The 25,755-nt window shown below is 43.8% G+C and overlaps 1 protein-coding gene across 1 annotated transcript in view; it reads left to right on the top strand.

The window, feature by feature from the left end:
* Window positions 1–18,409: 18,409 nt before the first annotated feature.
* Window positions 18,410–25,755, top strand: part of LOC140736059 (DEP domain-containing mTOR-interacting protein-like) — a 102,775-nt gene continuing 95,429 nt past the window's right edge. The window contains exon 1 of the mRNA XM_073061782.1: window positions 18,410–18,685. Coding sequence (XP_072917883.1) covers window positions 18,600–18,685 — 86 coding nt within the window. The 5' untranslated portion in view covers window positions 18,410–18,599. The remainder of the gene's footprint in view (window positions 18,686–25,755) is intronic.

Genomic DNA, 25,755 nt, shown 5'->3' with positions numbered 1-25,755 from the left:
CAAGTAGATGGGCAAAGAGGTGGGCAAGTAAAATATAATGTGGGAAAATCTGAGGCTGCCCACTTTGGTAGGAAGAAAAAAAAACAGTGTTGTAACAGTTGGTGAATTGCTTGTTCATGAAATGCAGAAAATCAACATGCATGCACTACAACAAACCATTAAAAGAGCCTTTGTATTCCCAATTGGATTTTGCCAATGTGTAGTTTTGGTCTCCTTGCTTAGTTGAAGTTAGCTGAGCATGAATTGTTCTGGAAATATGAACATTGAATGATGAAGAGAAATTAGAAAATTTCGCACTTTAAGTATAAAAACTGATCTTATTGGCGTGTGTAAGATTCTGAGTGGGATTGTTGTGTAGTTTCCAAGAAACTTTCTGTTTAGAAAGTTCAAGATTAGGAATTTTATGTTTATACTTGAAATAAGAAATTTATGTTCAGAGTTATAACTCTTTGAAATCCTCCTTTGCAGGGTTGTGGTTTTTTAGTCTTTGTAAATTTGCACACTTAGGAATTGAACAATACAAGACTGGACATGAAACTGGTTTTGAAGTATAACACCAGCAATATATTTTTAAATGTTTGTGTAAGCTTAAAGACCATATAGCATACTTATATTTTCCTTCCTACCTCTCTGCACTCTGGAACTCAGAGTCCAAACCACGTTCAAGTGAGTGAGTCAAATTCAGAGTCAGATTTGTTATCACAGACTTATGGTGTGCAATTTGTTCTTGTGACAGCAGTTCACGGAGAAGAATTGCACGTTGATAAATAAATACCCTTTAGGTCAGCTCTTGCCAACTCTTTCCTTTACTTTAAGGGTGTGGTATCACATTGATTAAACTACCAGATTCCTGGTAAGATGGCAATGTGTTTGGTCACTGTAGCCTCTCTAGGTCCAAACAAAGGTGTATTTTTTTCATCCTTGTTGTATTTTGTGCATTCGCTAGACTCTGCTGGCTACTAAGAACATCAAGTCCGCAGGTCTGTCCCCTTGGTGAGTTGCTCAATGGTGGTGGAACTGAGCTTGTTGTGCACCATGTTGCTGTCTGCTACAGTCATCTACGGAGGAAGTGTCAGAGACAGTGCACTGTCCAACAAACAGTGCAAATGATTGTCTCGGACATGAGTCGTGTAGAATACTGCAAGTCCAGTTCACTGGTTCATTGGCGGGACTGACGGTGGGGGGGGGGTGGTGGGGGCGGGGGGGGTCGCATGGCCTTGGCTGTTGCATGTTGCAGCTACCAAGAAAGGAGATGCCAGAGGCAGTGTGGGAAGGAGCTGAAGTCCATGCATGTTTGGGTTTGGTCCCTCCCATCAATGCTGCCCTCCAGTGTTTGTTTGGTGGAAGACAAGCCATATTGCAAACACAAAATACACTGCAGATGCTGGGGTCAAAGCAACACGCACAACACGCTGGAGGAACTCAGCAGGTCGGGCAGCATCCGTGGAAATGAGCAGTCAACGTTTCAGGTCGACACCCTTCATCGGAACTGAAGAGAGAGGGGGCAGGGGCCCTATAAAGAAGGTGGGGGGAGGGTGAGAAGGAGAAGGCTGGTAGGTGCCAGGTGAAAAACCAATAAGGGGAAAGATTAAATGGTGAGGGAGGGGATAGGCAGGAAAAGTGAAGAAGGAATGTAAGGGGAAAGCACTGTGTAGTAGAAGAAGGCAGAATCATGAGAGAGGTGATGGGCAGCTGGAGGAGGAGGCAGAGTGTAACTGGGATGGGGGAAGGGAGAGGGAGGGAATTACTGGAAATTGGAGAATTCAATGTTTGGACCAAGGGGCTGGAGACTACCCAGATGGTATATGAGGTGTTGCCCCTCCAACCTGAGTTTGGCCTTATCATGGCAGTAGAAGAGGCCATGTGTGGACATATCCGAATGGGAATGTGAAGCAGAGTTGAAGTGGGTGGCAACCGGGAGATCCTGTCTGTTGTGGCGGATGGAGCAGAGGTGCTTGACGAAGCGGTCCCCCAATCTGCGTCCAGTCTCGCCGATGTAGAGGAGGCCGCACCGGGAGCACCGGATGCAATAGATGACCCCAACAGACTCACAAGTGAAGTGTTGCATTGCCTGGAAGGACCATTTGGGGCCCTGAATGGTGGTAAGAGAGGAGGTGTAGGGACAGGTGTAGCACCTACACTTGCAGGGATAAGTGCCAGGTGGAAGATCCTTGGGGAGGGACATGTCGACCAGGGAGTCGCGGAGGGAACGATCCCTGCAGAGAGGGGTAGAGAGGGAAATACGTGCTTAGTGGTGGAGTCCTGTCAAAGGTGGCGGAAGTTGCGGAGGATAATGTACTGGATCCAGAGGCTAGTGGGGTGGTAGGTGAGGACAAGGCTAACTTTGGCCCTGTTGTGGTGATGGGAGGATGGGGTGAGGGCTGAAGTGTGGGAAATGGAAGAGATGTGGGTGAGGGCATCATTGATGACGGCAAAAGGGAAACCATGATCCTTAAAGAAAGAGGATATTTGAGATGTCATGGAACGGAAAGCCTCATCCTGGGAGCAGATGCGGCAGAGACAGAGGAACTGGGAATAGGGAATAGCATTTTTGCATGTGGCAGGGAGGGAAGAGGAATAGTTGAGAAAGTTATGAGAGTCGGTGGGTTTATAGAAGATGTCAGTGGACAGTCTGTCTCCAGAGATGGAGAACGAGAGATCAAGAAAGGGGAGAGAAGTGTCCGAGATGGACCAAGTGAATTTGAGGGCTGGGTGGAAGCTAGAGGCAAAGTCGATGAAATTGACAAGCTCAGCATGGGTGCAGGAAGCAGCACCAGTGTAGTCGTCAATGTATCGAAGGAAAAGTTGGGGAGCAGTACCAGTATAGATTTAGAGCATAGACTGTTCCACATAACCAACGAAGAGGCAGGCATAGCTGGGGCCCATGTGAGTGCCCATAGCTACACCCTTGGTCTGAAAAAAGTGGGAAGAGCCAAAAGAGAAGTTTTTAAGTGTGCATACCAGTTCTGCCAACTGGAGGAGTATGGTGGTGGTGGGGAACTGGTGAGGTCGATTGTCAAGAAAGTAGTGGAGGGCTTTGAGGCCTTCTTGATGGGGAATGGAAGTGGAAAAGGATTGGACATCCATCGTGAAAATGAAACAGTCGGGGCCGGGACATCCATAGTGAAAATGAAGTGGTCAGGACCGGTCCATAGTGAAAATATTGCACTTGTCTGTGGCTGCACTGTGCGTGTTGCTTTTGCAGAATATCCCATGCACCATCAATCTACAGGCTTTGACACACAGGGAGTTGGGCTATATTATTATGATTTTGTGACTTCATGTTTTTCTGCTTTCATAACGATGCGCTGTGGTACTGTGTTATTTGCTGTTCATTTGGCTGTATAAATGTATATGCTTCAATTACAGTTGGATAAACTTTAACTACATTCATAGTAATCTGGTGACATTTAGTGATTTTAAATTCATTTAACAGAATCTTCAACAAAAATAGTGCCAATAACGATTACCGCAAAATTAACTGATTTTTTAAAAAAGTGTTTAATTCCGTATCCAATCCTGTTAATCCATGAACACAATTAAGTACTTTCTGAAGTGGCTTAGCAGGTTCACACAAAATGCTGGAGAAACTAAGCAGGCCAGGCAGCATCTATGGAAAAGAGTACAGTCAATGTTTTGGGCTGAGACCCTCCATCAGGACTGGAAAAAAGATGAATCAGAGTAAGAAAGTGGGGGGAGAGGAGGAAGAACTTCAAGGTGAGAGGTGAAACCTGGGGGAGGGGTGAAATAAAGAGTCGTGAAGTTGATTGGTGAAAGGGATATAGGGCTGGAGAAGGGGGAATCTGATAGGAGAGGACAGTAGGCATGGAAGAAAGAAAAGGTGAGGAGCACCAGAGGGAGGTGATGGGTAAGTAAGGAGAGACATTCTGAGAGGGAAATGGGAATGGTGAAGGAGAAGGGGCACTTTGGTTTGAGAACAATCTAGGGTGCCATTGCCAATGATGTTCATATTCAATAAAAGATGATTCAGAAGTATACTGGGTGTCCTAATTAGGTTGATTGTATTGATTCAGGGCAACATTTCACTAAATGGAGATAGATGGAAATATTGTAACCGTGGATATAACTAGGTTTACAGCACAGATCATAAGGAACACCAGGGACATGAAGCTCTTATTTTGGCCCTTGTGTTCAGTTTATCTGTTGTTACTCCAAAGCAAATAAATTGCATGTGATGAAAATTTGAAATAAAAAAAAATAGAAAATGCTGGTAGTATTCCAAATATTTCTTGGAATATATATGGAAGGTACTTGGAATATTTTCAGTGAGTTGATGACTAAGATCTGGAATGGAAGATGTGTCCCAGAAGGACTACGCACATTGTGGTCTTCTAGTGAATATTTTAACCCTATCTTTTGCATTCACCGGCTGGGCTTTTCCATAATCCAAAATAGAAATATTCATGAGGCCTCTTCTGTTAGTTCTTTAACTAACCAACATAACTTGCACTGTCAGTTTTCCACTTAGCAGCTCAAGTGGCACCATGGCATCGAGTCAGCTCCTGTAACTTGCAGTTGTGAATGATGTTGGTTATCCAACCTGATATCACCACCTCCATTATGTGGTTCTCCAGCCTTAAATTCATCTACACAATTCAGCTCAATGACTTCTTTTGGAAGCCAGTACCATTTTCTCAAAACACCTTTTCACTGAACACCTATGCTCGGTCCGCCAGAGAAAGCAGGATCTCCCAGTGGCCACACATTTTAATTCCACGTCCCATTCCCATTCTGATATGTCTATCCATGGCCTCCTCTACTGTCAAAATGAATCCAAACTCAGGTTGGAGGAACAACACCTTATATACTGGCTGGGTAGCCTCCAACCTGATGGCATGAACATTGACTTCTCTAACTTCCGTTAATGCCCCTCCTCCCCTTCTTACCCCATCCGTGACATATTTAGTTGTTTGTTTTTTTTCTCTCTCTCTCTGCCCATCACCCTGCCTGTTTTCCATCTCCCTCTGGTGCTCCCCCCCCTTTCTTTCTTTCTCCCGAGGCCTCCTGTCCCATGATCCTTTCCCTTCTCCAGCTCTGTATCCCTTTTGCCAATCACCTTTCCAGCTCTTAGCTTCATCCCACCCCCTCCCGTCTTCTATCATTTCGCATTTCCCCCTCACCCCCACTACTTTCAAATCTCTTAGTATCTTTCCTTTCAGTTAGTCCTGACGAAGGGTCTCGGCCTGAAACGTCGACAGCGATTCTCCCTATAGATGCTGCCTGGCCTGCTGTGTTCCACCAGCATTTTGTGTGTGTTGTTTGAATTTCCAGTATCTGCAGATTTCCTCGTGTTTGCCATTTTCTCAGCGTTCTTTGGGCAAAGAAGTCTATACACCTAAAGTGTGGCCTCAGTACTGGTCCTTGTGAAACATCACTAACCATCTGCCCACTTCTATCTCTTGATTTTCTGTTTTAATGCATGCTGGCAATCCATTACCCAGCTTGTTTTATAAGCCTGTGTTCTCTGGTCATATTCGTTAGTCTGTTAGGGACTGACTTATCAAAGGCTTTTGAAAATGGAGCTAAATCTACTTTTCAAAAATTTAATTGAGATGATTGAGCTTGTTTTTCCTATTTCATATTTATAGATGTGTTTCTACTCCCTTGAATAGAGATTCCATTATTTTTCCTGTCACTGATATCAAGCTGACTGGTCCATATTTAAGAAAATCTCCTTTTCTGCTTTAAAAACAGTATCTTATCTTCCAATGTCATGTCCAGCTGGCCAATACTGAAGCAAAGAGATTTAATATTAGTCATCTGCCTATTGTTTGTTAGATTGTGAAGAAATAATGTGTAATTTAAAGTTAGATTAGATTCATACTGATATTGTAAATATGTTTCACTTTCAAATGTGGGAGAATTTTGTACTTTTACTAGCTTACAATAAAATGTGTATTGTAGCAATGTGCTACATACAGCGCTGAAATAACGACATACAGTCGGTAAGTCATTTCGAGACTAGTTTATTCAAACTTTGCGGTGCTGGCATTTAAATCCCTAGCGCCCCCCCCCTCTCCGGACGGAAATGATGTCGGAGGTACATTACTAAAGTCTCCCCCCGCGCGCTGGCTATTTGTGAGGCGGTTCGCCTGCGCAGAAAGTGGGTCGCCACATAACACCCCTCCCAGAACCGGCAATACACCCCCCAATGTCCACAGTCTGGATCAGCCTCTGCTTGGCCGTCTGCCTCTGCGCCGCGGTGCCTGAACCTTGACCGGCTGCGCCAAGTCCACATGGGCTGGTTTGAGTTGGTCCACCGTGAAAACCTCCTCTTTCCCCCCAATGTCCAGAACGTACATGGACCCGTTGTTGTTGATCACCTTGAACGGCCCCTCGTACGGCTGCTGTAGTGGGGCCTGGTGTCCGCCCCTTCGTACAAACACAAACTTATAGTTTTGCAGGTCTTTGGGTACATGGGTCGGGGTCGGTACGGGGGCCAGGTTGCCGAGCCTTTCGTGTAGCCTGTCCAGGACTGCTGCGGGTTGTTCCTCTTGCCCCCTTGGGGCTGGTATGAACTCTACCGGGACAGCCAGGGGCGCGCTGTACACCAACTCGGCCGACAAGGCGTGCAGATCCTCTTTGGGCGCTGCACGAATTCCAAGCAGGACCCAGGAAAGCATGTCCACCCAGTCAGGTCCTCTCAGGCGGGCCATGAGAGCCGACTTCAAGTGACAGTGGAAGCGTTCCACCAGTCCGTTCGACTGTGGGTGGTAGGCAGTTGTGTGGTGCAGCTGCGTTCCCAACAGGCTGGCCACAGCCGACCACAGGCTGGAGGTGAACTGGGCGTCTCTGTCGGAGGTAATGTGGGCCGGTACCCCGAAGCATGCTACCCAGGTTGTGATCAGTGCTCGGGCCCAGGAATCGGCAGATGTGTCGGTGAGCAGGACCGCCTCTGGCCACCTCGTGAACTGGTCTACCATCATTAGGAGGTACCACGCTCCTCGGGACACTGGTAGGGGGCCCACGGTATCCACATGAATGTGGTCGAACCTCCGGTGGGTGGGTTCGAACTGCTGCGGTGGGGCTTTAGTGTGCCGCTGCAACCTTGGCTGTTTGGCACTGCACGCACGTTCTGGCCCATTCACTGACCTGCTTGCAAAGTCCGTGCCACGCGAACTTGCTGGAGACCAGCCGGACGGTTGCCCTGATAGATGGGTGCGCCAAACCGTGTATGGAGTCGAAAACCCGCCGCCTCCAGGCTGCCGGGACGATGGGGCGAGGTTGGCCAGTAGCCACTTCGCACAGGAGGGTCCTATCACTTGGGCCTATGAGAAAGTCCTGCAGCTGCAAACCCGAGACTGTGGTCCTGTAGCTGGGCATCTCGTCGTCTGCCTGCTGCGCCTCCGCCACGACGTTGTCCTTTCCCGAGACATGCTGGATGTCCGTCGTGTACTCCGAGATGTAGGACAGATGTCGCTGTTGGCGAGCCGACCAGGGATCGGACACCTTCGTGAATGCGAAGGTCAACGGTTTGTGGTCCGTGAACGCGGTGAACTTAATGCCTTTTAAGAAGTACCTGAAATGCCAGATTGCCAGGTATAGCGCCAACAGCTCCCGGTCGAAAGCACTGTACTTGAGTTCGGGTGGTTGTAGGTGCTTGCTGAAGAATGCCAGGGGTTGCCAGCGCCCCTCGATGAGCTGCTCCAGCACCCACCGACTGCCATGTCAGATGCGTCCACCGTGAGGGCGGTCGGAACGTCCATTCTGGGGTGCACCAGCATCGCAGCATCTGTCAAGGCTTCCTTGGCTTTAACAAAAGCGGCCCCGGCCTCCTCGTCCCAAGTAATGTCCTTGCCTTTACCCGACATCAGGGTGTACAAAGGGCGCATGATACGGGCTGCTGAGGGGAGGAAACGGTGGTAGAAGTTCACCATACCAACGAACTCCTGCAGGCCTTTGACCATGTTGGGCCGGGCAAAGTGGCGGATCGCGTCTACCTTGGCGGGCAGAGGTGTTGCCCCGTCTTTGGTAATCCTGTGGCCCAGGAAGTCGATGGTATCGAGACCGAACTGGCACTTGACCGGGTTGATCGTGAGGCCGTATTCACTCAGTTGGGCATAGAGTTGACGGAGGTGGGACAGATGCTCCTGATGACTGCTGCTGGCTATGAGGATGTCGTCCAAATAGATGAAAGCGAAGTCCAGGTCGCGTCCCACCGCGTCCATTAACCGCTGAAACGTCTGTGCGGCACTCTTTAGGCCGAACGGCATGCGGAGGAACTCGAAAAGGCCGAAAAGGTGATGAGTGCCTTTTTGGGGATGTCGTCCGGATGCATCGGGATTTGATGGTATACCTTGGAGAAGATCCGTGTGCCGTGCAGGTATGTTGCAAAATCCTGAATGTGCGGCACAGGGTAGCGGTCTGGAGTTGTAGCCTCGTTCAGTCTGCGGTTGTTGCCGCATGGTCTCCAGCCCCCTGATGCTTTGGGCACCATGTGCAGGGGGGAGGCCCATGGGCTGTTGGACCGCTGTATGATCCCCAATTCCTCCATCCGCTTGAATTCCTCCTTCGCCAGGCGGAGCTTTTCTGGGGGGAAGCCTTCGTGCATGGGCGTGGAGGGGTGGTCCTTTGGTCAGAATGTGGTACTGTACCCCGTGTCTGGGCATGGCTGCCATGAACCGGTACCAGAATCGATGGGAAGTCCGCCAGGATTCTGGTGAATTCGTTGTCCGACAGCGTGATGGAGTCCAGGTATGGGGCCGGCAACTTGTCTTCACCCAGGGAGAATGTCTGGAAAGTCTTGGCATGTACCAGTCTTTTCCCTTGCAAGTCGACCAGCAGGCTGTGAGCTCGCAAGAAGTCTGCCCCCAGGAGTGGTTGGGCCACCGTGGCCAGTGTGAAGTCCCACGTGAACCGGCTGGTGCCGAACTGCAGCTGCACTGTGCGGGTGCCATAGGTCCGTATCGTGCTGCCGTTTGCAGCCCTCAGGGTGGGTCCTGGCTTCCTGTTGTGGGTGTCGTACCCCGTCGGGGGCAAGACGCTGATCTGCACTCCGGTGTTGACCAAGAAGCGGCATCCCGACTGTTTGTCCCAGACGTACAAGAGGCTGTCCTGGTGGCCAGCCGCCATAGTCATTAGCGGCAGCTGGCCCTTGCAGGGTGGGCGACAATGGCGGGCTTTTGTGCCCCACCGCTGGTGGTAGAAACACCAGTTTACTGGCCTCCTCAGTCCTGCCTCTGTGTTGTGTGCACCCCCCCCGCCGGGCCTGGTCTGGTAATCTGACCGACGGACGCCACGCTCTCCCTCTTGGCTTTCCACAGCACGTCTGCCTGGGCCGCCACCTTCCGGGGGTCGCTGAAATCTGTGTCGACCAGATGCAGCAGATGTATGTCTTCGGGCAGTTGCTCCAGGAACGCTTGCTCGAACATGAGGCAGGGCTTGTGTCCGTCAGCCAGGGTCAACATCTCATTCATCAACGCTGATGGCAGTCTGTTTCCCAAACCGTCCAGGTGACGCAGGCGTGGTTCAGCTACTATCACCACGTGGTAGTAGCGCATGGAATCAGAGGATATCTGCCGAATCTGGAACTGGGCTTCTGCTTGGCTGAACCACACGCGTGGTCGCAGCGTCCAGAAAGTCGGCAGTTTTAGCGAAACTGCGTGAACAGATGAAGAGTCAGTCATCTTTGGTCCAAATCCCATTTGGACCGTCGGGGTCACCAATGTAGCGATGTGCTACACACAGCGCTGAAATAACGACATATTTCATAGTAAGTCGTTTCGAGACTAGTTTATTCAAACTTCGCGGTGCTGGCATTTAAATCCCCAGCGCCCACCCTCTCCGGGAGGAAATGATGTTGGAGGTACATTACTAAAGTCTCCCCCCGCACGCTGGCTATTTGTGAGCCGGTTCGCCTGCGCAGAAAGTGGGTCGCCACAGTATGTCAATATTTACTCATTTTTTTACCTAAGATGTTCTATAGCTACTTAATAAATTGCTAACATACAGAATGCACTAAGGGTATACACATAATATGCACTGTGCCAATTCATAATTTCTAATGTTCATGAATAGCATTTGAGCACGTAGCACTCTACGTGAAACTATATAAATTAATATGATTTTCATGTTGGTAAACAAATTCAATTTTTGTTTCTATTTTTTCCTAATATATTTAATCACCTTTTTTCACATGACTACTGTAAATCATTTGAGAAGTTTTGAGAAATGTAACATGGGTTGGATTTGTGGATTACTCTTACCTCTTGGGGATTGTTATTTTCCATTAAGTTTGTTACATTTAAACAAATGGCTACTTGTGACATCTAGTGAACCACTGTGGAAGATTTACAGAGCTCAGCAGCAACCGACAAGGATAAGACTACCAATAGGTATGTATCACTTGACGCAAAGGCCAATTTTCTGGTATATTGCTCTTGGAAACTAACAGTTACCTAGACACATTGGAGTGGAAAGGTGAATGGAGACATCTGTTGCCTCCTACTTACCTTCAGGCTTTGTTTTAAATTTGCATCTCAAATTTATGTTCAGTTTCATTTGGCAGCAAATCACTACTGAAGCTGACATGGGCCATGTCACTAATTCCTTGAGCAGGAGTTGCTTATATGATTTCGCATCTGACTCTCTACTATATAAACAAGGCCATGGCTGTTTAAGCAGAATTCTGCTTTTGTCATGGCAATAACCAGCTCCAGCTGTCTGGAGTGTGCCTTCTATGCTCCGATTTTGACCATGTTTATAGAGATTAAATTATCTGCTCAAACCTATAAACATTGTGAAATTGTAACAATGTATCCCCAGAAAACAAGCTGATACTGTAAGATAGAAATTACCTAGTATTCATCCAAGTACCTTTCAAATGTCAGGAAGTTTCATGCATGCAGTAAGCTTGATATCAACCAGACTGGGTGGGGAAGAAATAAAAAATCACCTCTGCACATCAGTTGGCATTATAGTCGTGCTGAATTTTTATTTTTCATCCTCCACAAATAAGGGATGATAAAAATGTGATAGACCTCCCTGTAGCTGCACAGGTTGATATCAACACCAGCAATTATTGCTTTAAAAAGAATAGTTCTATAGTTTATTGGGAAACCATTTGACTGCAGAAATGCCAAAGGTCATAATTCCAATGTAATGAATTGTTATTTATAGACTTAATGCCACATTTAATGTCTTAAACAGTTTCCCTTTTCATACTTTATAATGCATCCTTTTTAAAAAGGGTTAAACTTTGTTCTGTCGGACAATGCACTTTGCAACCCGCTGTTCTCTTTTCATTGAATGGTTATAAAAGTCTCTGTAATATTTATCTAATTTTGACAGATTATATCTAGAGATGAGAATGGATATGATGTTTTTGAATTCTTCAACTCATCTAAGTGCTGCTGTATATTTGACATGAATTTACTTTAACCATTTATTATCTTGTAAAGCATTCCAACATTATGTTGTTGCCATTTGTCAGCCTGGTGAAAAGTGCTTTAATATCACGTGTTTAGGATTCTACTTGAACTTACCAGCAAGGATCTTGGATAAGAAAAAGGCTTCTGGAATCAGTTCATTTGCTTGGGTGTGGTAACGTTCTCTGCAATGCTGGCATTTCCCCTCAGTGCATAGGTTGTACAGATAATTTGTTTGTGTGTGTACGTGTGGATACCAACTTTGTTTTTGCATCACTGAAATGGAATTTGAAATCATTTTGTCAAGAGATTTGTTGATTGGCTGTTAATTACGGATTTAATAAAACCTAACTGAATGTTAACCCTTTTCTGTAAATCAGAATCTTGTGTAAGAGTAACTACATAGGTTATTGTGAATTACTTAAGTAGTTCTCAAAATTATGAAATCACATGTGATATGAAATGTATTCATGATAGAATTGGCAAGGCATCTCTTATTCTTTTTGTGCTGTAAATTTCTGTAATTGTTATTGGCATATTCTTCTGAGTTTGCAGAGAATATTTGGTGTGCTTTATTGCAAACCTGGTTTCATTGACACATCGTTCATCTTAATGTAGCAAAATGCAATAAACTGAATCTGAATCTGAAAACCATATTTTTGTTATACTTATTCAGAAACAGCTCTGTTGTGTACTTTTTGGTGCCTTTTGATAGTTAACTTTTAATGTGCTTATTAGGTTGTTGACCTTTATATTCTTATCACTAATTGTAATTATAGCACAGAAACCATGACTAATAGCTGAATAGTAAATTGACCATGCATAGAAACAGCTGACTGAAATAGATGAGATTGTTCATTGGTGGAAAATTGAGTGACCTATTTATTAGCAGCAAGGTTCTTTGTACTAAGAACTTGTTATTTAAACCTGTTCTGTAACCTGATAAATCTGTCATGCAGTTTATGGTGACAGATCAAAGTCAACAGAAGTGTTTTGTTAAAAACTCTTATGATGAGCAAGTAGTAATCTGCATACATCGTTAGTTAATGTTAAACCACATAGATCTTAACAGAGACGATGTATGACACTATTAAAAATATACTGATTGATTACATGAATCAACATCACTCAACTCAATCAGCACACTTCAATAATTCAAAAAAAAAATGACAGCACATTTCTTAAGATTCTTGGCTTGGAACATTGAAAAGAAAGCTATCATCCAAATAGTTAATTTCAGTTTATTGGCCTTGTTCAATTTGCATCTTACACTCTTTTAAAGTTTATACTTTGTTTCCTCTGTGTATATTATCCATTTATTAGGTGATAAAGAAGCAGCTTGACACCAAACCTTTACAAATCCAGATTATAAATGAATTGTCAAAGAGCTTCCTATAGCTCTACAATTGTTCTCGCATCTATCTGGGAAACCTCTTCCATTTTGTGAAATCAAGCATGTGTGGAAATGCATTGGAATTAATTAATTAATTCCTACTATAAAGCAATATTATCAAAATAATCAAATTTGGAGCTTAGCCCTCTTCCCCTTTATAACTTCCCTGTAGAAAAGCCAGTGGCTTTGGGAGTAAAGTTTCCCACACACTAAACACATTTAGCATGCAACAGCTGCCTCTCAGGAGGACTCGCAGTCTGAACTGAGCACGAGAATGGTGGTCAAACTCACCTGCATTTAATGATTATACAGAAATTTAATAAATATGGTCTTGCTTGTTCACTCGTTTTCACTGCTCAGATCCAGCAAGGCTCTTAACTGCCAAAATAAATTAATCATTTTGGAACTAATTCTCAGTTTATATGTGGTGGCACAATAACATTTACACCAGCTTGCTATGAAATTAAAAAAAACTCTACCTTCGGTGTCAACTCTGAAAGGAGATCAATGATTAATTTATAAACTATTCTTACCAACAGTGAATTCTGATGGTGTAATGTTGAGAAATACATGTGTTTTGGATAGTTTCAATGCATATTAATCTCGGAACTGCCAAATATATCTTGACTTTCCTCTGAATTTAAGGAGTCATTAGAACATAGAGCAAAAGTGGCAGATTTTATGCAGCAGCAAAACATAGCACAGCAGTTCACAGAAAAAGTGTGTGGAGCCAACTGAAACCTCACCGGAAATATCATCACCAGACTATTTTGGAACCTTTAACATTTTTTTTTCATGTTCTTTCTCCCCAGTAAAGTGGGTGGAAGGAATTTTACTTTTTTCACTCAAGGGTACCATTATATAGAACATCGAACAGTAAAGCACAGGGAAAGGTCTTCTGGTTCATAACATTGTGCTGAAACTGATTAATACCTATCTAAACTAATCCTTTCTGCCTACATAATGTCCATATCCCTCCATTCTTTTTTCATGTGCGCATATTGTGAAGTTTAGCTGCAGGGTAGTAAACCCACCAACATCTTACAAGTGGGTGATCACCTACCCACAGATAAATCTTCAGATATTTCTTGTTAATGGGATTTCTGTCAGTTGTTTGTGGACAGGAAAGTAATGAGAGGACAGCTCTTGTGCTTAATTGCAAGAGTTTCCTGTCACCTTCTGAGTTCTTTTTTCCTGAATTATCAGCAAATGGTGATGACTGGACATATGAAAGCATTAATGAAGATCCTGAACTTAAATGAAAAAGACAGGAAAAAGTATTCGAGGATTTGTAGCAACTGAATGATCTAAGCTCAAAAAAATAGAATTTGATTAGAAGATTTTTCAGTCATATTAACTACAGAATTACTACAATTATGTGCCCAAAATTGTAGCAATTTTGAGAAATGTTTTTGCTTATTTCTTTTGTTTTGTTAGAAATAACACAATCTGTAAATAATTACAGTAGAGCAACATTAAGTTTTAGTTTCTAGTACACTTTGGTTCATACACCAAACGGGCTTATTGTTCAAAGCAATTTTTATTGGAGTATCTAGCCTGTGAATAATCCAATTTAAAATCATCAGGGCTGAGAAGGGAAGAGGAGAAGTTAGCATTTGCATTTTGTGAGAGAAGGTAGGTTGGCAATGTTTGGTATGCTTGCCCACTTATTTATTTTCCATTCAGACCATAGGACTCTGCCAGATTTATATAAACCACCATTATTTTTATGTGTATTATTGTGTATAATTTTGGTCATGTAATAGAAAAGGGGTGTTCAAATTTGAAAGAGTGCAGTAAAGAGTTGCAAGGAAGTTGCCAGGATTAGAGGGCCTGAGTTATTGGGAAAGGTTGGCCAGGTTTAGATCTTTATTCCTAGGAACATGTGAGAATGAGGGGCAGCCTTATTTTTAAAATTGTGAGAGACATTGATAAGTGCCAGTTTTTTTCAGGTTAGAGAAGTCTAAAGCTAGCAGGTATAGGTTTAGAGACTGAGGGGAAAGATTTAAAATGCACATTATAGGCAATTTTTTTCCACAAAGTTGCAAAACTGGGCTGAGAAGTGGCAGATGGAGTTCAACCCAGATACGTGTGAAGTGGTTCATTTTGTAGGTCAAACATGATGGCAGAATATAGTATTAATGGTAAGACTCTTGGCAGTGTGGAGGATCAGAGGGATCTTGGGGTCTGAGCCCATAGGACGCTCAAAGCAGCTGTGCAGGTTGTCTCTGTGGTTAAGAAGGCGTACAGTGTATTGGCCTTCATCAATCATGGAGTTGAATTTGGGAGCTGAGAGGTAATGTTGCAGCTATATAGGACCCTGGTCAGACCCCACTTGGAGTGCTGTGCTCAGTTCTTGTTGCCTCACTACAGGAAGGATGTGAAAGCCATAGAAAGGGTGCAGAGGAAATTTACAAGGAAGTTGCCTGGATTTGGGAGTATGCCTTGTGGAGAATAGATTAAGCAAACTCGGCCTTTTCTCCTTGGAGCGACGGAGGGTGAGAGGTGACCAGATAGAGGTGTATAAGATGATGAGAGGCATTGATCGTGTTGATAGTCAGAGGCTTTTTCCCAGGGCTGAAATGGTTGCCACGAGAGGACACAGGTTTAAGGTGCTGGGGAGTAGGTACAGAGGAGATGTCAGGGGTAAGTTTTTTTTTACACAGAGTGGTGAGTGCGTGGAATGGGCTGCTGGCAACGGTGGTGGAGGCGGATACAATAGGGACTTTTGGATAGGTACATGGAGCTTAGAAAATTAGAGGGCTATGGGTAATTCTAGTCATTTCTAAGGTAGGGACATATTCGGCACAACTTTGTGGGCCGAAGGGCCTGTATTGTGCTGTAGGTTTTCTATGTTTCTATGTAAAGGGTGGTGAGTATATGGAATGAGCTGCCAGAGGAAATGGTTGAGGCTGGTACAATAGTAACATTTAAGAGTGCTGGGAGGTACATAGAGGGGTAGAGCTAAGAGGATTATTGGCCGAACACAGCAAATTGGGTCTTGCTGGATGGTATGTGTTTGGCATGCTACTAGTTGGGCCCAAAGGGATTGCAGCTGTGTCATATTACTCTATAACTCTATGGCCATTGTATTTCCTTTTAAATGCTCCCCTCTCCCCTTAAAGTGATGCCTTCTAATACTTGACATTTCCATCCTGGGGGATAAGTAACACTGATTATCCACCCCATCTATGTCTCTCAGAATTATCTGTCAAACCTTAAGCCACAAAATCCCCCGTTGCTTTTTTTTCTTGAGCTACTCAGTTGAGTCAAAACATAGTACAATGGCCTTGTGTGTGTTCATTTCAGTCCCATTCTTTAAACAGCTGAGGAATTTGTCGAAGTTTCTGGATCATGCAGGTGTGAAGATCATGCAGCATTTGCCTGAGAGGGAATAGAAAGACAAAGTGGTAGTTACAGAGCTGGTAATGATTGTTCATTGCTAACTGTGACTCTGCTGTGGTTGCATAGTCTCCTGTGCCATGCAGCACAGACACAGCCGACTAGAATGCATGGTATTCTTACAGTTATGAGGGTCAGACAGGGACCTTTGGAATGGAGGGTGGCACAACAGAAGCACTGCTTTGCAGTACCAGAGACCTGAGTTCCCCCTTGACCTTGGGTGCCACCTCCTTAATGTTTGCATGTTTTCCCAGATACACCATTTTGCTTTCACATCTTAAGAGCATGTGGATCAGTAGGTTGGTTGGCTACTGTCCATCGTCTCCAAACTCATTATATTGTTATCAGTTCTTTAAGGGGTACTATTAGTTAATTTACCTAATTTATTGGTGTCAGTTTTCCTATACTTTGACCATATTTATGTTCCATTTTTGTTCTTGATCTGTTGATTTTACCTTTAATAATAGCATATCTATTCTCTACGCACACATTGTGGGATCTGGCTGTTTTGTTTTTTGTTATTTTTTGTTTTTCTTTTATTTTCTGGATTGTCTAATAGCTTAAATCTGTTTCAGAACTTGACACAATTTCTAGAAAAGCCATGACTACACGTGTTAGTGGTAATGTGAAGCGGTGTTGATTGTGCAAAACTATCTGAGCTCAGGTCAAGCAGGAAGAAAAACAGAGGCAGCATGAGCTGGTAACATAGAATGACAGAAGAATAGGGAAAACAAAGAATATCATGCAGTTTTGCAGTAAGTTACATATTGTGGAAGAAAATATCATTTAGAGTTTTGTGTTTGCTAACTTTTCTAAAAAATTGGTTAGGGTGCAACACAGCAGGGAACAGAAACAGTACAGGCTTATTATTAAATATATGGAAACTATAGTCAGGGTGAGAAAGTGATGGGAGATTGGAGAGGCCGACTACTTTTGTGAGGCAATGAAATAAATCCAAATTAACTTCATGAAATTCTCTGGAAAAATACAAAACTATAAGACAAACTACAAAAGTATAAGCAACATACACAAAATGCTGGTGGAACACAGCAGGCCAAGCAGCATCTATAGGGAGAAGCACTGTCGACGTTTCGGGCCGAGACCGTTCGTCAGGACTAACTGAAAGGAAAGATAGTAAGAGATTTGAAAGTAGGAGGGCGGAGGGGGAAAATGCAAAATGATGGTTGAAGACCAGAGGGGGTGGGGTGAAGCTGAGAGCCAGAAAGGTGATTGGCAAAAGGGATACAAAGCTAGAGAAGGGAAAGTATCATGGGACGGGAGGCCTAGGGTGAAAGAAAGGGGGAGGGGAGCACCAGAGGGAGATGGAGAACAGGCAGTGATGGCAGAGAGAGAGAGAAAAAAAAGGAGGGGGAAAAACATAAATATGTCAGGGATGGGGTAAGAAGGGGAGGAGAGGCATTAACGGAAGTTAGAGAAGTCAATGTTCATGCCATCAGGTTGGAGGCTACCCAGCTGGTATATAAGGTGTTGTTCCTTCAACCTGAGTGTGGCTCCATCTTGACAGTAGAGGAGGCCATGGATAGACATATCAGAATGGGAATGCGACATGGAATTAAAATGTGTGGCCACTGGGAGATCCTGCTTTCTCTGGCGATAATATAAACTATCAATGTTATAGCATAAAATCCAAGCATGGGTGGTGATTGAAATGGGAAGATGAATAGGGCTGAAAACAATGGTGAGAATGAGGTTGCTGGTACCTCACTCTGTAATTGCTGGTCCCACTTCCAAGCTGGGAGTGGCTGAAGACCATACCAGATGCCTGACATGGAATATATTCTGTCAAGTAGTGTTGTTTTTTCAATTTAGGATAGATAAAGAAAACATCAATGGAAAAGATGAATGAGAGAATTAAGGTGATAATGGGGTGCCCTGCCTTGAGTTGTAGATGAAGCTTAAGCACAAGGCTGATCTCGACTGTTGTACAAATTGTATTCAATAAAATGCAGTATAAAGGGCCAAAAATGCACAAATAAGAACTTCAATAGACCACCTGCTCAGTTACCAGCCACACCTATCCCAAGCGTCTACTCTTCATGGGATGAGACAAATTTACGCGACTTTTTTAAAAAAAATCTGCATAAAACATGAGTTTTGTTCAGGAACGATTTGCTGCCTTTCTTGGTTTCCAGTGTAAAACCAATAAACGTCAGATTACGGAAATTCAGTCTGTTAGGTGCAAAACAGACCGAGAGGGGGCAGAATCGGTGTGATTCAATTGGAAGCGAGAAGAGAAATGTGGGCATGGAAGTATCAAGATTAAGCAACCGTTCAGCAGGCTGCGAAATTGACCACAGGAAGCCGGGACTCCCGTACTCCTGGTCTGACCACGACCAGCAGGTGCAGACAGCACCGTTTAAGGAGGCGGCCAACTTGAAGGCGATTTCTATTTAAACATGGAAAGTCTCCAGAACAGCGTGAAAAAGAAAGCGACTGAAAGGCATTATAAAGCTGAAGTACTAATTACAGGCGAGCAATTAAGGTACGGAAACGGCATGTTCCCTTTTTGAAGACAGCAGGGCGTTTATTGTCACACGGTGATGTGTCTTAATCCTGAAAGAGAATTTAGAAGTATGGAAAGAGCGCTTCCATCAGGTTAAATTTGTAACTATTTACAAATCGGGCACTTCGATTAAAATGTCATTCTATCTGATGTACATTTCTTCCACAATTCAGTTTGCACGTTTAGATCGATTTTTTTTGGGATTGATTTTAAAACCCTTTGAAATTTATGCAAAGAGAGAGTGCATTATTTAAAGCTGGAAAGCCAGTAGAACTGTAAATTCTAAAGCAGAAACAAACATGAAGTACTCAGCCGGTCAAACAAATTATGTGGAGGGATGCCTCAGTTAGCCTTTCGGGTCTGGACTCTTCCTCGGTACTGAGAGTGTGCAGACTTGGCCTTTTTCGAAGTAGAGCTTGGAGCAGTGGGTGGGTAGTGAGGTGTAAGACGGTATTGGAAATGCGTTGAGAGAGAGTGTTCAGATGATAAGGAAAATGATGATTTACGACCACCGAGACCATATAAAAGGGAGAGAAAGGGATCTGAGTATCATAATGAGAGCAGTTCACCCCGTGTTGGAAAATTCATTCTTCATTCGAGAAAGTTGCGAAGTGCCGAGTCAGAAAATGTTTTTTCTCTCTCTCGTTGGTAGTGGGCCTCACTATGGCATTGGAGAAGGTTGCAGATGGGCATGTTGGAGAGCGTATGAGAATGAGACGGATTTAAATTTCAAGCAGCAGGAAGCACAAACTACACCTGTAGACTAAGTATAGGTGCTTCACAAAGTTGCCACTCGATCTACACTTGGATTCTTCATCGAGGAAGCCACACTGTGAATAATGAATGCAGGGCACGCGTGGAAGAAATACAAGTGAATCGCAGTTTCACTTCCGACAATGTGGCTAAGCGCAGCGCCAATGCCATATTTAAGCTTGCTGATGACACCACTGTCGTTGGCCGAATCAGCATACAGGAGGGGGATTGAAAATCTGATTGAGTGGTACCACTGCAATAACCTCTCACTCGATGTCGTCAAGTCCAAGGAGCTGATTATTGACTTCAGGAGGAGGAAATCGGCGGTACACGGGGCATCCTGATCGAGGGATCAGCAACTTTAAATTCTTCGCTGTTATCATTTCAGAGGAGCTGTCCGGGCCCAGCACATAAGTGATATTATGAAGAGAGCACGGCAGCGCGCCTCCACTTAGACGTTTGCGAAGATTGAGCATGACATCACGACATCTAATATTTTGACAACATTCTATAGCCTGTGTAGTGGAGAGTATATCGACTGGTTGCATCACATGCTGGTGAAACATCAATGCCCTTGAACGGAAAGTCCTACAAAGAGAGTGGATACGGCCCAGTCCATCACGGGACCCCACCACCACTCCATTGAGCTCATCTACACGGGGTGCAGTCGCAGGAAAGCAGTTTCATCATCAGGGACTCCCACCACACAGACCATGCTCTCTTCTCTCAGTTGCTATCAGGAAGAAGGTACTGGAGCTTCAGGTCTCACACTACCAAGTTCAGGAACAGTTATCACCTCTCAACCATCAGGCTCTTGAACCAAAGAGAATAACTTCACTTGTCCCATCACTGAACTGTTCCCTTAACCTATGGACTCACTTTCAAGGGTTCTTCATCTCATGTTCTGGGCATTTATTGTTTATTTTATTAATATTGTTTTTTTCTTTTTGTATTTGCGCAGTTTGTTGTCTTTTACACACTGGTAGACTGCCCAAGTTGGTGCAGCCTTTCACTGAATCTGTTATGGGTTATTATTCTATAGATTTATGGAGTATTTCCACAAGAAAAAGAACCACAGGGTTGTATATGGTGATGTATATGCACTTTGATCATTTATTTTAAACTTTATTTGGTTCCAAGACTGTTGGGAAGGGAAGATATGAATGGACAAGTACTTCAATTATGAGAATGGTCCAATGGGATAGGGGTGGGTGGGTAGATACAGAATAGTAGACAAAGGTGTCAACAAAGTGATCAGTTTGTGTAAAATTCAAGATGAGAAAGATCTGGTTGGTGGCAGGATCACACTGAAATTGCAGAAATTGTAAACAATAATGTGCTGAAAGTAATGGAAAGGGATAGAAAGTGACTACCATGCTCATATTTGTCCCTTTTGAAGAGTTGACTTGCAGGAAGCATGGCACTCCAGGAGAGGGAAAGTAGAGGGCACTTAAAAGGTATGTGAGTGGAAGGCCTCAAAGATGTGAGAAATTTTGGTCTGGTTCATCCCAGGAATGAGGGGCTTAATGTGTCAGGAGCATTTGATGTCTCTGAGCTTGTACTGGATGGAGTTCAGAAAGATGATGGGAAATTCCATTGAAACCTACTGGATATTGAAAAGACTGGACAGAATGAATGTGAGAAAAATGTTTTCATTAATAGGTGAGTCTAGGATCCAAAGGCACAGCCTAAGACTAAGGGAATGGAATGTCCCTTTAAAACTAAGATGATGAATTTCTACAGCCAGAGGTTGGTTTATCTGTGTAATTTTTCACCATACAGAATTGTGGAGACCTAGTCAATCAGTGTATTAATTGATATATTCTTGATTATTAAAGGGGTTAAGGGCTATGCAGAGAAGATGGGAGAATTGCTGAAAATTTATCAACAATGAATGAATGCTGGAACAAGCTTGATGGGCCAAATTATCTAATTTTGTTCTATATGTTTTGATGTCCTTGCAAAGTGGCTTGTTAAAGATGTTAGTAACTCGTCTGAGATGGAAGTAGAGGGATCTTGACTAAGAAGGGAAGTGTTAAGGACAGACGATGCGTACAGATTGTGGGACAAGGTGACAATTGGCTACAAAAGTGAAACTTTTAAGTTCAGTATGGGCACAGGATGCTGTTTATAGATGACATCTTAGCATTTAATATAATCATTCCCACAGTACTGATGAAAAGCTCCTGGGCCTCTGGGCCTCCCTCTGCAACTGAATCTTTAACTTCCTAGCTGGTAGACAACAATCTGTGTGGATCAGAAACAACACTGCACCTCCCTGACAATCAGCACTAGTGCACCTCAGGATGTGAGCATAGCTCACTGCTCTTCTCTCTCTCTAACCCTTGACTGTGTGGCAGGGCACAGCTCAAATGCCATCCATAAATTTGCTGATGGTAGAATTTCAAACAGTAACTAAAGAGCTTGCAGGAGTGAGATACAATGACTGTAACAAAGTATTCTCCTCCCTTGGAAGTTTTATAATATTGAATCACAGTGGGTTTGATCTGTCTTTTTTGAGACTGATCATATAACCATATAACAATTACAGCACAGAAACAGGCCATCTTGGCCCTTCTAGTCCGTGCCGAATGCTTACTCTCACCTAGTCCCACTGACCTGCACTGAGCCCATAACCCTCCATTCCTTTCCTGTCCATATACCTATCCAATTTTGCTTTAAATGAACCTGCCTCTACCACTTCTACTGGAAGCATGTTCCACACAGCTACCAGTCTCTGAGTAAAGAAATTCCCCCTCGTGTTACCCTTAAACTTTTGCCCCCTAATTCTCAACTCATGTCCTCTTGTTTGAATCTCCCCTACTCTCAATGGAAAAAGCCTATCCACGTCAACTCTATCTATCCCCCTCATAATTTTAAATACCTCTATCAAGTCCCCCCCCCCTCAACCTTCTACGCTCCAAAGAATAAAGACCTAACTTGTTCAGCCTTTCCCTGTAACTTAGGTGCTGAAACCCAGGTAACATTCTAGTAAATCTTCTCTGTACTCTCTCTATTTTGTTGACATCTTTCCTATAATTTGGTGACCAGAACTGTACACAATACTCCAAATTCAGCCTTACCAACGCCTTGTACAATTTTAACATTACATCCCAACTCCTATACTCAGTGCTCTGATTTATAAAGGCCAACATACCAAAAGCTTTCTTCACCACCCTATCCACATGAGATTCCACCTTCAGGGAACTATGCATCATTATTCCTAGATCACTCTGTTCTACTGCATTCTTCAATGCCCTGCCATTTACCATGTATGCCCTATTTGGATTATTCCTACCAAAATGTAGCACCTCACATTTGTCAACATTAAACTCCATCTGCCGTCGTTCAGCCCATTCTTTTAATTGGCCTAAATCTCTCTGCAAACTTTGAAAACCTACTTCATTATCCACAACGCCTCCTACCTGAGTGTCATTTGCATACTTACTAATCCAATGTACCACCCCATCATCCAGATCATTAATGTATATGACAAACAACATTGGACCCAGTACAGATCCCTGAGGCACACCACTAGTCACCGGCCTCCAACCTGACAAATAGTTATCCACCAGTACTCTCTGGCATCTTCCATCCAGCTACTGTTGAATCCATTTTACTACTTCAATATTAATACCTAATGATTGAACCTTCCTAACTAACTTTCCATGTGGAACCTTGTCAAAGGCCTTACTGAAGTCCATATAGACAACATCCAGCGCTTTACCCTCATCAACTTTCCTCGTAACCTCTTCAAAAAATTCAATAAAAATTGTCAAACATGACCCCTTCCACGCACAAGTCCATATTGACTGTTCCTAATCAGTCCCTGGCTATCCAGATCATTATATATACCATCTCTGTCGAACTGACAGGCCTATAATTGCTAGGTTTACGCTTAGAACCCTTTTTAAACAATGGAACCACATGAGCAATACACCAATCCTCCGGCACCATCCCCGTTTCAAATGACATTTGAAAGATTTCTGTCAGAGCCCCTGCTATTTCTACACTAGCCTCCCTCAAGGTCCTAGGGAATAACAGATCCTGGCTCAACAGAAAAAGAGACTTTCATGTCAAAGTGAAAACAGATCTCCACTAAGTTATCCAAATTAATTATAAATATAAAACACAAAATAATTGATTGTATAAGTATTCACACCCTTCAGGTCAGTGTTTAGTAGATGCACCTTTGGCAGCAATTACAGCCTTGAGTCTACAGATAGGTCTCTAATATCAGCTTTGCACATCTGGACACTGCAAATTTTTCCCTTTTCTTCTTTACAAAACTGTTCAAGCTGTGTCCGACTGCATGGGGATCGTGAGTGAACAGCTCTTTTCAAGTCCAGCCACAAATTCTCAATTGGCTTGAAGTCTGGAATCTGACGTGGCCACTCCAGGGCATTAACTGTCGTTTTAAAGACATTACTGTGTAGTTTTGGTTTTATGGTTGGGGGTCATTGACTTGCTGGAAAACAAATCTTCTCCCAAATCACAGTTCTCTTGCAGACTGTATCAGGTTTTCCTCCAGGATTTCCCTGTATTTTGCTGCATTCATTTTACCCTTAACCTTAACAAGATTGCCAGGGCCTGCTACAGTGAAGCATCCCCACAGCGTGATGCAGCCACCATCATGCTTTACAGTAAGAATGGTGTGTTTTTGATGATGTGTAGTGCTTGGCTTAATCCAAACATATTGTAAAATTTGATGGCCAAAAAGCTAAATTTTGTTTTCATCAACCATAGAATCTACTTCCAGCTGATTTCAGAGTCTGCCACACAACCTCTGGAAAAACTCCAGCTGAGATTTCTGAGAGTTTTTTTTTCCAACAGTGGCTTTCTCTTTGCCACTCTCTCATAAAGCTGCAACTGGTGAAGCACATGGGCAACAGTTGTTGTATGTGCAGTCTCTTCCATCTCAGCCACTGAAGCTTGCACTTGCTCCAGAGCTGTCATAGGTTTCTTGGTGGCCTCCCTCCCTAGTCCCCTTCTTGCTCAGTTTTAAAGGATGGCCAGCTCTAGGCAGATTTCCATTTCTTATTGATTTTCTTAACTGTATTCCAAGGGATATTCATTGTCTTGGATATTTTCTTGTATCCATCTCCCGACTTGTGCTTTTCCATAACCTTTTCACGGAATTGCTTGGAGTGTTCTGTCTTCATGGTGTACTTTTTGCCAGGATACTGACTCACCAGCAGTTGGATCTTCTGGATACAGGTATATTTTAACTAAAATCAGTTGACACAGCCTGACTGCACATAGCTGTCCAGAAACATAGAAACATAGAAAACCTACAGCACCATACAGGCCCTCAGTCCACAAAGTTGTGCCAAACATGTCCCTACCTCAGAAATTACCAGGGTTACCCATAACCCTCTATTTTTCTAAGCTCCATGTACCTATCCAAAAGTCTCTTAAAAGACACTATCATATCTGCCTCTTCCACCATTGCTGGCAGCCCATTCCACGCACTCACCACTCTCTGTGTAAAAAAAAAAGAACCAAAAGAAACAACTTACCCCTGACATCTCCTCTGCACCTAATCCCAAGCACCTTAAACCTGTGTCCTCTTGTGGCCACCATTTCAGCCCTGGGAAAAAGCCTCTGACTATCCACATGATCGGTGCCTCTCATCATCTTATACACCTCTATCAGATCACCTCTCATCCTCCGTCGCTCCAAGGAGAAAAGGCTGAGTTCACTCAACCTGTTTTCATAAGGCATGCTCCCCAATCCAGGAAACATCCTTGTATATCTCCTCTGCACCCTTTCTATGGTTTCCACATCCTTCCTGTAGTGAGGTGACCAGAACTGAGCACAGCACTCCAAGTGGGGTCTGACCAAGGTCCTATATAGCTGCAACATTACCTCTCAGCTCCTAAATTCAATTCCATGATTGATGACGGCCAATTCACTGTATGCCTTCTTAACCACAGAGTCAACCTGCGCAGCTGCTTTGAGCGTCCTGTGGACCCGGACACTAAGATTCCTCCGATCCTCCACACTGTCTTACCATTAATACTATATTCTGCCATCATATTTGACCTACCAAAATGAACTACTTCACACGTATCTGGGTTGAACTCCATCTGCCACTTCTCAGCCCTGTTTTTTTTTATCCTATCAATGTCCCGCTGCAACCTCTGACAGCCCTCTACACTATCCACAACACCCCCAACAGATCTCCATTTAACTAATTATCTGACTTCTAAAACTAATTGGCTGCACTATTATGATTTGGTGTGTCATATTAAAGGAGGGTGAATACTTGTGCAATCAATTATTTTGTGTTTTAT

This window comes from Hemitrygon akajei, chromosome 11 (assembly GCF_048418815.1).
Source record: "Hemitrygon akajei chromosome 11, sHemAka1.3, whole genome shotgun sequence".
Taxonomy (NCBI): Eukaryota; Metazoa; Chordata; class Chondrichthyes; order Myliobatiformes; family Dasyatidae; genus Hemitrygon; species Hemitrygon akajei.
This window is presented reverse-complemented; position numbering and strand designations above follow the sequence as displayed.